Genomic DNA, 12,848 nt, shown 5'->3' with positions numbered 1-12,848 from the left:
GGGTGCCTGGGTAGGGTCCGGCCTGTCTGCTGAGGCTGCTGGCTTGGAGTTAGTAGGCCGTTGTAGCATGGCCCCTATATCCCTGTCCCCAGGCGTACCTTGTGGTTTTTGAGAGCGTCGCCCCATGGCTGGTGTGTGAGCTGGGACGATGGATTGGTCCCACAGGTAATGTTCGTCCCTGAGCTCTGTCGGGTGCCCGCACAGGAATTCCGCGAGGCCGGGGATCGCTGGTGTTTGGTAGGCCCCGTTTTTCCGTCTCCTCTTCTGCAGCCGTTGCGGCTGAAAGAAAGGCATCAGGTGGTGCGGTGCTTTGTACCGATGCCCGTGTGGTGAGTGGCAAGGCTGGATGGGTTTTGGGTACTTTGATTAGCTTGGATTTAGTTTTCAAAGTTGGGAGCTTAGCGAAATGGCGTCCGCTCGGGTCTAGTAGCAGGCTCCGCCGGAAGATAATCTAGTTTTAATCTCTTAAAAACCTTATTTTCAATGTTATTATGGAAAAACATAAATATTTAATTTAAAGTTACATTTCACACTTGTGTTTTTTTTTTTTTTTATAACCACATTTATGTTGCACTAAATTTAAAAATATAGCTGTCAACATTCCAACGCCAAATACAGTCTTTATTTAGACGTGTTATTCCTCCTAGAAAAAAAAAATCTAATCTTGCAAAAGTAGGTCAGGAATTTTATCCTCCTGGCAATTGCAATTCTATTTGATGTTATCTCTTTAATCGGTCCCTGTGCTATTTTTACGCCTTCCTTTCTCTCTTTAATAAGCAGCATTTGGGCATTGAGATTGTTAGCTTTATCTGTTTGTATCTTTAGAACAAATGCATCTCATTTTTCTAAGCGCAGTTTGTTAAATGTGCTTAGTTAACAGTCAAATGCCTGTTGTAGGATAGTTAATAGATTTGCATGATGGGTAGTTAAAGGGTTACTCCAAGAACAATGACACATGAGTGATTTGAAGTGGTCATGATGGCAGGAGTCTGTATGTGAAGTATTTCACTAAGAAACGCTGCACATTTAGATGTTAACCCCTTTGCTGACAGAAATGTAATTCCAACCCCCTGTAGTGTCTTTGGGGGGGTCATTAGCCAGCCTTCCTGGCTCTGTGTGTGCTGTCGTTTTCACATTCATGTAGGATCTAGATGCTTTCTTAAACATAGCTGAATAAGTGCTGCAGTTTATATAATAATAATAATAATAATAACTTTTTGACTCAGGAGAAATTATAAGTCAGGAATGTATTCTATATTTTTTCCTTTCCTCATGAGTAAGAACAGTGACTGATTGTAGCGGAGAGCTGATATTCCACAGCTAATCTCCACTTAAGATCCCAGTGAGGCTCAGGAACAAGTATTATAAATCCATAGAGTAGTAATTCCAGCAGGCAAAATAATCCAACAATATCCCAACAGCAATCCCAATGACTGGACGACACACTGCATCAGGAGCAGAACTGACGTTTATTCCCACAGCTTCCTTTTAAGACATTCTCCCATGCAAGGGAGGGATTTGCAATCATTAAGACATTAACCAATACAGCAATAGTTAACTCCCACACATCTCCTCCCCTCAGAGTGACTCATAATCCCCTTAACTGTACTGTACATTTACCCCAAACCTGGATGTACCCTAAAATAAGCAGCCTAATATTTAGGGTAGCCCTGATCTGGGTGACGAACATATCTAAAATTCACCCAGATCGGACCAGGCGTTCGGGAGTTAGGTGCAGGGTGAAGTTTGACCGACCGCGCACGAGGTGGTATCCGAAAAAGGTTCCATGTGTTTTGGCCCTGCGGTCCGTTTCTGTTCGGCAGTTAAATTGCATGAAAATCCTTGCCATCCATACCTATTAATACCTTCGCCTTGATTCCCTTGTTCGGTACTTTGTTTTAACCGAACGGGGGCTGTCTAGTCCCTCCGTTGGGGAGTTGTGGCACTCTGGAGGTCTCAGCGGTGTTCGGTTGTTTTAGTGTCCGATTTGAGTACCAGACACTCGACGACCAAATACCGCTGAGATTTCTGTGCGTAAGATGGCCGCCGCGCGTGGTTCGTATACCGAACAGCGGCCACCCATGCACTTAACCCACATCAATTAACCTGCAGTTTTGAGAAGTGTGAACGCCTAACGAGGTGCACACTTCTCACTGGGGTGGTCTGGGGGTTCGGTACTTTCATTCGTATGAAAACTACCGAACCCTCATACGAAAATACATACAGTTTTACAATACATAGCGATACAATTAAACAAATGCAGTTTTAACATGAATTATACAGGACAGGCTGAATACAATCCGCTACACTGATGTGTAAAACAGGACTATTGCACTGTGACCTCACAACTACCTGGGAAGATGTGCTTTGTCTTAGTAGGAATCGCCACCTTTTTTCACTTACATTACTTATATTAAAAGGACTAAGTACTGTAATCACTACATATGGATGCAGGGGTTATTGTGCCAGTGTGCTTCTGTCAAAACACCATAACCACTGCATTACACTGCAGTGGTTATAGTGCCTAGATTGCCTCTTTAACTTGTGTCAGTTGGCTTCTATAAAGGGATACTGTAAGTGCCAGGAATACAAAGCTGTATACCTGGCACTATAGCTCCCTCTGCCTCCCTCCTTCCCTTGTGCCCCCCACCGCGGTAAATAAAGCAACAAAAACACTTTATTTACTTACCTTACCCCAGTAGACAGCCACTGGAGGCAGACTTAGTACTGCGGTGTAAACATTGCAGTTTCTATGGTAGACAGCCACTGGAGGCAGACTTAGTACTGCAGTGTAAACATTGCAGTTTCTATGGTAGACAGCCACTGTAGGCAGACTTAGTACTGAAGTGTAAACATTGCAGTTTCTATGGTCGACAGCCACTGGAGGCAGACTTAGTACTGAAGTGTAAACATTGCAGTTTCTATGGTCGACAGCCACTGGAGGCAGACTTAGTACTGAAGTGTAAACATTGCAGTTTCTCTGGTAGACAGCCACTGGAGGCAGACGTGGTGCTGCAGTGTAAACATTGCAGTTTCTCTGGTAGACAGCCACTGGAGGTAGACTTGGTGCTGCAGTGTAAACATTGCAGTTTCTCTGGCAGACAGCCACTGGAGGTAGACTTGGTGCTGCAGTGTAAACATTGCAGTTTCTCTGGTAGACAGCCACTGGAGGTAGACTTGGTGCTGCAGTGGAAACATTGCAGTTTCTCTGGCAGACAGCCACTGGAGGTAGACTTGGTGCTGCAGTGTAAACATTGCAGTTTCTACAGTAGACAGCCACTGGAGGCAGACTTAGTGCTGCAGTGTAAACATTGCAGTTTCTCTAGTAGACAGCCACTGGAGACAGACTTGGTGCTGCAGTGTAAACATTGCAGTTTCTCTAGTAGACAGCCACTGGAGGCAGACTTAGTGCTGCAGTGTAAACATTGCAGTTTCTCTGGTAGACAGCCACTGGAGGCAGACTTAGTGCTGCAGTCTAAACATTGCAGTTTCTCTAGAAGACAGCCACTGGTGCCTTCACTGCTTTCTATTCCAGCTTTTAAATTGATTTAAAAGTTAAGGTACATAGTCTTTGAAATTGTCAAAAAGATTACATTTAAATTAACTTGCTCCTGGAAGCGCTTGTCGCTGGGTTCTCCTCTATCCTGGAATCTAGCTGTTGGCTAAAATTGTTTGTGTCTCAATCCTACACTTGATCTGTCATTGTCACCCTCTGCTTCCATAGGTGACAGCTGTTGCCTTGACTTCTTTCTAACATAAATATAAATAATATCAGACTCGATACGTTTATTGATTGCAATTTATTACCTTGACAGTTTTTGTTTGTTTTGGTTTTTGCTTCTAACTGACCCTGTCCTACTCTTATTTTACAGTTTGTCAAGTTTGCTAATATTGAAGAAGACACCCCTTCGTATCACAGACGTTATGATTTTTTCGTCTCGCGGTTCAGTGCTATGTGTCATTCGTGTCACGCTGATCCAGACGTTCGAACAGAGTAAGTAAAAATGTATTGCCTTTTTTTTTTTTAGCATTTTGTGTACACAGTACACTATCCAGATTGCTGTATTTGTTTTAATGCTTCTATTAGCAGATAGTCTTTAGTTTGTTTCAAATCACAAATAATATTGTACATATGAGCAAAATATTAACTGGGGCACAGCTTTTGCCAAATCAAGATGGGAAATTGGTTCTTAGCTTGAATGCCTTCTTAGTACCATGTCAATGTCCTATATGTATAGTGTATCCTACCTTCATTTTTTTTTTTTTAAATTTTCCAAAACTGCTTTTTCAACTTTTTCAAGGATTAGAATTGCAGGAATTAAGGGTATTCAGGGAGTCGTCCGTAAAACTGTGAATGATGAACTTCGCGCAACCATATGGGAACCACAACATATGGACAAGATTGTTCCCTCCTTGATTTTCAACATGCAGAAGATAGAAGACCCCGAAAGGTATGTTAGAAATCTATATCTATATCTTATATTGAAGAGTAAAAAAGCAATATGCATAGAATGCAAGGTTTCTTAAAAATATAGTTCATTTACTGAATCCAGAATGGGCATATTTTAATTAATTGGTTTAAAGGGATTGTTTGAGAGACCTCAGCTAGTTCTTGCTTTCAACAGAAGAATCAGAGCCCAAATATTTTCTGACATGAATTGGCAAAAAGTTAGATATTTTTTTTTTCCGTCTTTCATTAAGTTAATTTAATGCCTTAGAAATGAATCTCTTTAAGTGACTGAGATTTATGTATTAGATATATCATTAGCGCTTCACAATAATTTTGGAGTGCAAATGATTATAAATATATATATTTTTTTTGTCTCCCTGGCTATATAAGGTAATGGTCACTAAGGAATATAATTTGACCACCATTGGGATTTCCAACATCTAATGCGAGCTAGGTCATTAGGCACTATGTTCTTCTTAAGGTTTTGCTAATGTTGATGCAATAAAGTGGCACTTCTCACTCCCCTAAGAAGCTTGCTATGAGTCCTGCTTATACACATAGCTGTCAAATCAGCGGGAACAGTCTTACTGAATGAAAGGTGTTTTATACTTTTGTTTTCCAAGACCTACTTAAAAGGAGCTCTTTAAATTAAGCACTCTTCTCTAATGCTTATTTAAAGGTACACACTCCAGGTATATGAAAAAATATTCATGATTTTACCTTGGTTTAATTGAGTAAAACTTAGAAATATTCCATTCCTATAGGACCTTCTTTCATTTCAAAAAGGAAGCGTCCAGTGAACACGAAAGGAGAGCACTGAAGTCCCCTTTCTACTGTGCTGCTGGCATTTTGTGATAGGAATCCCTATAAAGCCCCAAAGGGTTTATATTGATGATAACGGAAGCCCTCATGTCTATACTAAGCATGTCCTGCTTGATCCCATTACTGGTGCTCAACCTGTAACTTGTTATTTTGATAATTCACAAACATTGTGCCTCCTTCCTGCATTGTCGCTGTCAGGTGGCTTTTTGTCCTCTTTGTAAGAATTATAAACACAGCAGTACTATGAACTTCTGTCAATAAAATACGGTTTGAAGAGTTATAAGAGTTTTGTCAGATGTAATAAAAGGTTTCAGTGACGTGTGTGATATTTCATGTCTGAGGTCTGAATGAGAAGAATGGTTAGTGGGGTTTCATTTCACAAACCGGTGGCTGAATGAAAAGATAGAGTAATGGATGATATCTCATTCCTTGGGGTTTATTGAGAAGGACAGTGGTTAGGTTCAGGCTTGTGGACTCATTGAGAAGAATTAGTGATGGATGGAAAGATGATTGGTCGGTAATAATTTTATATTTGGTGACTTTGTGCGAATGTTAGCGATGCGTAATATTTTATGTCAGGGATACATTAGAAGTTTGGTAGGTGGGTAACAAGCTTAGGTCTGATGACTTCATGAGAGATGAGTGGTGGATAATATTTCATGTCTGAGAGTTGCACAGAAAGGATTGTTGGAGGGGTAAGTTAAAAGAAAAGGTTAGTTGATTAATGGACGTGGACAAAGTTTGGTTACATGTATTTAAAGTGATAAGCAAATTCATCAAACTTGATCCTTGTCCAGAGAATGTAGCTAACTGGGTCTGAGTGGGTGATCGCGTGCTCTAAACACATTGTTAGTTCATATAACCTATTAATCCAACATGTGGAATATTTTCAATTCGTTATGCTAATATTAACAAGAAAAAAATAAAAACTCTGAAAAATATTTTACCTATAATTTGTAACATTGTAAAATTGTCTTACATGTTTGCTATTGTTGATGCCTAATCGGATCTGTCTTGTTTTTATTTTCTGTATAATTAAATGCATTATTAAAGTGGCCCTGTCGATTTTGAGGTGTGAGCATTTTTTGCAAGCCACCCCCCTAAGGTGACACTTCCGCTTGTCCTTTTAAAAGAAGAAAAACTACCACAACAAGAGGACAGAGTCTTAAATTAAAAATACTATCAGGAAGTATTACTTTACTGAGAGGGTAGTGGATGCATGGAATAGCCTACAGCTGAAGTGGTAGAGGTTAACACAGTGAGGGAGTTTAAGCATGCGTGGAATAGGCATAAGGCTATCCTAGCTATAAGATAAGGCCAGGGACTAATAAAAGTATTTAGAAAATTGGGCAGACTAGATGGGCCAAATGGTTCTTATCTGCCATCACATTCTATGTTTCTATGCTTTTTGTTTTCTCTTAACTTGACTGGTGACTGACCTCAGTTATCAGAAAAAAAGCAGAGTAAGAAAGGACGCATTTTAATGTTGCAGCCAAGAAATGAAGGGACATGTCATTATATAATCACATTATCTAAGAAAAAAATCAAACCGGCTTAAAGGTACACTATAGTCACCAAAACAACTTTAGCTTGACAAAGCAGTTTTGGTGTATATGTGATACCTCTGAAGTTTCATTAAGTTTTCAATGCTCCATTCAGTGACATTTAGGAGTTAAGTATTTTTTGTTTCTGTCCGTGCAGCCCTGGCCACACCTCCCATGTCTGTGACTCACACAGCAGGCAGGCAATCAAATGTAACTTAATTTAATAGTTTTTTATCCCTGCTCTCTAAATTTAAAACTTTAATCACACACAGGAGGCTCCTGCAGGGTCCTGCAAGCTATTAACATTGCATGAGATAAGAAATTCAATATTATACAGAATTTGCAAAAAAGGAAGTATAAACATTAGATGGCTCTTTGCAGGAAGTGTTTATGAAGGCTGTTCAAGTCACATGCCGAGAAGTGTGCCTAGGGCTGCATAAACAAAGTGATTTGACTCCTAAATGACAGAGAATGGAGCAGTGAAACTACAGGGGCATGATCTATGCATAAAAACTGCTTCATTAAGCTAAAGTTGTTCAGGTGACTATAGTGTCCCTTTAAAAAAAATAAAAATTAACTTTTTGTACTTAATATAACTATTGAAAGTAAACTAAAATAAATTCAATCTTACTCTTCTGGTCATAAAAAATATAAGGAATTTCTTTTCAGATTTGTGATATGTAATTCCAAGATTATTTTACACATGGCTATAGATCATTTTATTGTTTGGATCAAATAAAAAACATTTTTTTCCCCCTTTTATTCAGTGAATGTTTTGTCAGCCAACTGCAGCTAGCAAAACACTCATTCTACATTATGTATGTATATTTATTTTGTTTTCTGCAGTCGCATCGGACCTCCTGCATCTCCGTCAGTAAACGATAAGGAAGAGAACCCCAGCACCTTGGCTGAAAACTGCTTCCGCGAGTTACTGGGCAGAGCTGCCTATGGGAATATGAATAATGCAGTCAGACCTGTCTTTGCGTAAGTCTTTACGGTTTTAAATCTCCTTGTCCTGTGCATATCGTATTTTTAAAGGGATCGGTTTACGTGCATGTGGAAAAAAAAGATAAGGCTTGTAGTGGAACTGTCACATCCCTACAAATTATACCATTGAATAAAACATGGAAAATCATTTATAACATTGTTAAACATTTTTGTTTTTTCACGTGATGCTCCATTTTTCAAACTTCAACAGCCAGAACCTTAATTTCTAGTGTAAGGTCATTAGGGACCAGTTTATGAACACGGCAAAGTGTAATATTTAAGGATTAAATTTATTTTATATATATATATTTTAAATATACAAGTATATGGAGAAATGATCGGCTTGAATTTTAGTTTAATTCCCCTGGTGCTGCGTGTTCTGGTCCAGGTCAGGTGACTAATTATTATCAGGTGCAAGGTAGTGGAGAAAATACATGTAAAGAAAAGATAATATAATATATAATCTAATATGTTCAGAATATGTACAGACAGAACAGTGTTTTCGTATTGTTCTTTAAAGTCAAGCACCTGTTTAACCCTGTCCCATCATTTCGTTGAGGGGTTTAGTTACTAAATGTTAAATTGAGATGAGTTGGTCATACATTGAATATGGAAGATGTAACGGATCACCTGGCACCCCGACTTGGTACCTCCGTTAATGGATGCTCCTAGTGCTTCCTGAGGACTCCAAGCACTCTGGCAGACACCATAATCACCGAATCCGAGAAACCTTTAAATTCTCCCAAGCGTATGAATGCTGTAGACCATTGAATAGGAACCATACGAATAGGCTTGTACTCCTAGCAGTCAACTGGAACAGCATACAATAAATCCTTCCCCCAATAATGAGACGACACATCACTTTGAGGGTAAAACAGGAACTCTGGACTGGCTCATCCAGCCTGGCTTTTATTACACTTGTACACTTACAGGCCACACCCAGGGGGAGGCATAAAATAACCAGTCAGATACATGGTTCAACCCACACATCCCCTCCCCTCAGATAACCAGTTAACATAATTATACAGCCAGGAAAACTACAGTTTTTATACATGTGCTATAACTTTAAATCCATACATCTTCCTAAAAAACACATATTTAGAATCAGCACACTTTAAACATAAACCCTTCCAAAAATCAGCCAAATCCCTCCAGTGGATCAAAAGTTAGCTGGAGGTCCCTTTATGACCGACCGCAAGCACATTTTCCTGCCCAAAACAGTTCCATAGATTTGGGCTGTGCGGCCGGTCAATTTCATGTCGAAAAACGACTAAGTCCCATTTCGAACGGGACTTAGTCTCTGGAGCTGCAAGTTCAGTATGGAAGAAGGTAAGGGTCAGCGGTGTTCGGCAAAATGTGTAGCCGATTTCAGTTCCACAGAATCTTTAGCATACACCGCTGACCGCGTTCGACTGAACAAAGATGGCCGCCACCACGTGCAATTAACCTGCAGTAACCTCTCAGCCTGGGAGGTAAATTGCCTGCACACTTTAGCTTCTGGGTGGTCCGCCTGTGTGGTACTTGGTTCAGTAAGCCCTATATACTGAACCAAGTGGGGGAAAGCCAGGGGCAAGTTATTTTACAGGTCTGGGGACGTAGTCTTAAAGGGACATTGTTCACCAAAGTTACAAGATGTCCCCAGACGGTTCTTAAAGGGCCATACACACCAAATAAAAGTCCATACGTTTTCAGGGGCCATAGTCTTAAAGGGTATTGTTACCCAAAGTCTCAATATGTCCCCAGACAGTTCTTAAAGGGCCAGCAGCAGTACAATAAAATACCATTCACTGTGCTTAAAGGGCCAGCAGTCGCACAATAGAATACAATATGCCCCAAATAATCCAGGGGCCATAGTCAGCAGGTAGGAGGCGGGCAAACAGGCTTCTCCAGGGCCCAGTGGCGAGGTTGGTTTCGCCACAGAAGATATGTGGAATAAGTTTCTGCAGTAATCTCAGTACCTTTTGTAGCAGTGTGTTTAAAATTGACCTTGCCACACTTGTCTGCACGTATTCATCCCTATTTCAGTTCACAATCTTCAAATCTGACTTTTCCTCTGAACCAATGTGTTAATTTGGAATGGCATTGTAGAGACACACTGCTAGCAGACTGTGTTTTGATTGCAGCATATATGCAAATGGCACAAGACTGACTACCAGGCACACAGGACAGTGCTAAAAACATACTTTAAACCCCCTATGGTATAAGATACTGCATGGCTGAGTGGAAGGTTTTACTTGGCAACGGTAATCACATGTGACAGTTTTTTCTTTTTTAATGACTTGACTGATTGTGGTCTGTCCCTAGACTCAGTAATTGGCTTTTATCCAGTAGTTCATGATAAGCTATTTCCTTAACCTGGAAGCAGCCTGCTGCACTGTTACATTAGACGGTTATTCCGAGAAATAGATAATCCCATGGGAAGGACAATTGACTGTATGGGGTATTTAAAGATCTCTATTGTTAGAAACAGTTGTGGTGTCATGAGCTGGACTCAGCTCTTCGTTTGGATAAAATGACTAGAAAGTGGAAGGACAAATAAAAAACAGGTCATTTCCAATAGATATGAAAGTTTGATTATGATGCCTTTATATTTTCAATCGTCTTTTCCTTATTTTAATGTATAAATAATATTAGAAAAATGTGTGATACTATATTTTTTTATTTTCTTCACCTCACCATCATTGTTGTCTTAAGATAAATAAAAAAAACAGAAAAATATATATGTAGAAATATCTGTGTAGAAGATTTCGCAAAAAGCCAAAAGTCTTTTCCCTTATAAAGTCTCTCTAAGCACCATCACAACTTTGTATTACTGCAAAGTTGTTGGTGCATTTGGCACTCTATGCCAGTTCTCTCAAAGTAGTTTAGCTCTTTGGATTTTTTGTAAAAATTGCTGCAGCTCTAAGTCTGCCGGTCAGAGCTGTCCGTAAAATAGCTTGGAATGAGTGTTCTGGGTTGCTTGTGTTAATATTGTCCAATTTGTGAATACTTGGTCAATGTGGACTGATCTCTCTTCTTCCTAGGAGAGAGTTGCGGTGGAAAAGACAAATGACAATAGCTGCACAAACAACACATATGCCTGAATGCCGACTTAAACCAGCTAGAAACATAGAAATACCTCTATTCCTTAATTAAAGTTGCTGGAATGCAGCATTTCAGACAGCATAAACAGAAGAAACCTACGCGTTTCGTGCCTACTTTCGTTATGAAGTTCCGTTTAGTTGTTTCCTCTTAGTAGCTGCCCAAAGCCTGGTTCACTCATAATAGCTGTAGTATGGCTAATCTCTGTTTTTAAAGTAATTCAAACCTATCCAATGTGATGAGGGAAACCGCTCTTTGGGGGATAAACTGATTACACGACATGCCCCTTTGAGACTTTTAGGAGAAGAATAGACCCCAAAACCCAGAGTAATCACTTCTGATTAGAGCTATCTTCCTGGTGTTAGGATGGTTTTGTCTGACCCACTAAACAGTGAATTTGGCTGGGCGCCTTTTGCCTCCTGGTATAAACGAACACTGTGAAGGTCATAATGCAGTGTGCACAGCAGTGCTGGCAGCTCAATCCCAGAATGCTTTGTGCAGCCGCTGAGCTCCAATCATTACAATGCACAGAACACATACATATACAGGTAGTCCTCACATAACGACTTACCTGTTTACCGGCTGCTTGGACAAACGACCAACTCTCTAGTGCCAGATATCCCCCAAATCTGAGTCTCAGGACTTGTGAGCTGGTCTATGTTCGGTGGAATTCTAATGCATGCGAGACTTGGTTGTCTTGCTGGTGTGAGGTATCCTTGTTTACCGTCCAATTTCGTTTTACTACTTAGTCTTGGGAACGGAACTTATGTCAGTAAGTGAGGAGTGCCTGTTCTTTTAAGTGTATATTTTATCTTGTTATTTCGGGCAGTTGTTCCGTTCTTTTGTATGTGTTCTATTCTATATTGTGTGTTATTTGTTAAGTTGTGTATTGTTGTACTAGTTCCTCTCTGTGTTTTTAATGTATGTTGTCTGGTCAATGGCACTTATGGGGGGAAATATTTATAATTATTTAATGAGATTAATTAGTAGAATTCTAGGTGAAATAATGTTACTTTAATTAACACTGTAGGTACTACAACCACGTTAACATATTGAAATGGTTATGGTGCCTGTGGTCAGTGAGTGCCTGGTCCCGCATCACTTCTAAGCAAGTTACTTACTGTATATTAGAAATTCTCAGGTCTCTGGCAGCCAATGACAAAATGGCAGAGGCAGAGCTTAACTCTGCTTTTTTCATTATTAGTATTATTATTGCCATTTATATAGCGCCAACAGATTCTGTAGCACTTAACAATATTATGAGAGGGGGGATTTTAACTATAAATAGGACAATTACAAAAAAACTTGCTCAAACGGCTTACACTCTATAGGAGGTGGGGTATAAAACACATTAGGACAGAAGATAGCAATCAAATAAGGTGGGAGTGAAGCAGAGCTGGAGGAGAGAGTAGAGTGCTGCCCTTTAGGAGAGAGCAAGAGACAGGTATGTGAGGTAGAGGTTACCTAAAGAGATGGGATTTAAGGCACTTTTTAAACAATTGAAGATTAGGGGAGAGTAGGCAGGCTATTCCATAGGAAGGGAGCTGCCTGCGAAAAGGCCTGCAAGCGTGAGTTGGCCGTACGCGTGAAAGCAGCAGACAGGAGAAGGTCACGGGCAGAGCGGAGAGACCAAGAAGGGACATACCTATGGATCTCTGAAGAGATATAAGAGGGGCTAGAATTGGTCAGTGCTTTATTTGTATGGGTTGGCACTTTGAATTGACTCCTATAGGATACAGTAAGCCAATGTAAGGACTGACAGAGGGTTGAGGTGTGAGAGGACTGACTAGAGAGGAAAATCAGTCTGGCGCGGCATTCATTAAAGACTGTAGCGGGGCAATACGGCTTTTTGGAAGACCAATTAGGAGAGGATTACTATAATCCATGCGGGGAATTACTAGAGCATGGACGCGCTCCTTGGTAGCATCTTGCGTAAGAAAGGGGCGGATGCAGGCTATGTTTTT

At 40.2% G+C, this 12,848-nt stretch overlaps 1 protein-coding gene across 2 annotated transcripts in view; it reads left to right on the top strand.

Annotated features, from left to right (window-relative positions):
• The window catches only part of EFR3A (EFR3 homolog A), a 151,976-nt gene that overhangs the window by 55,844 nt on the left and 83,284 nt on the right, over positions 1-12,848 (top strand). For both annotated transcript variants that reach the window (XM_063451046.1, XM_063451045.1), the window contains exons 6-8: positions 3,873-3,994; positions 4,302-4,451; positions 7,663-7,800. In XM_063451046.1, the coding sequence (XP_063307116.1) occupies positions 3,873-3,994; positions 4,302-4,451; positions 7,663-7,800 (410 nt within the window). The remainder of the gene's footprint in view (positions 1-3,872; positions 3,995-4,301; positions 4,452-7,662; positions 7,801-12,848) is intronic.

The sequence above is a fragment of the Pelobates fuscus genome, chromosome 4 (genome assembly GCF_036172605.1).
Source record: "Pelobates fuscus isolate aPelFus1 chromosome 4, aPelFus1.pri, whole genome shotgun sequence".
NCBI classification, from domain to species: Eukaryota; Metazoa; Chordata; class Amphibia; order Anura; family Pelobatidae; genus Pelobates; species Pelobates fuscus.
The sequence above is the reverse complement of the archived record's forward strand: the minus strand, read 5'-3'. Positions and strand labels throughout refer to the sequence as shown.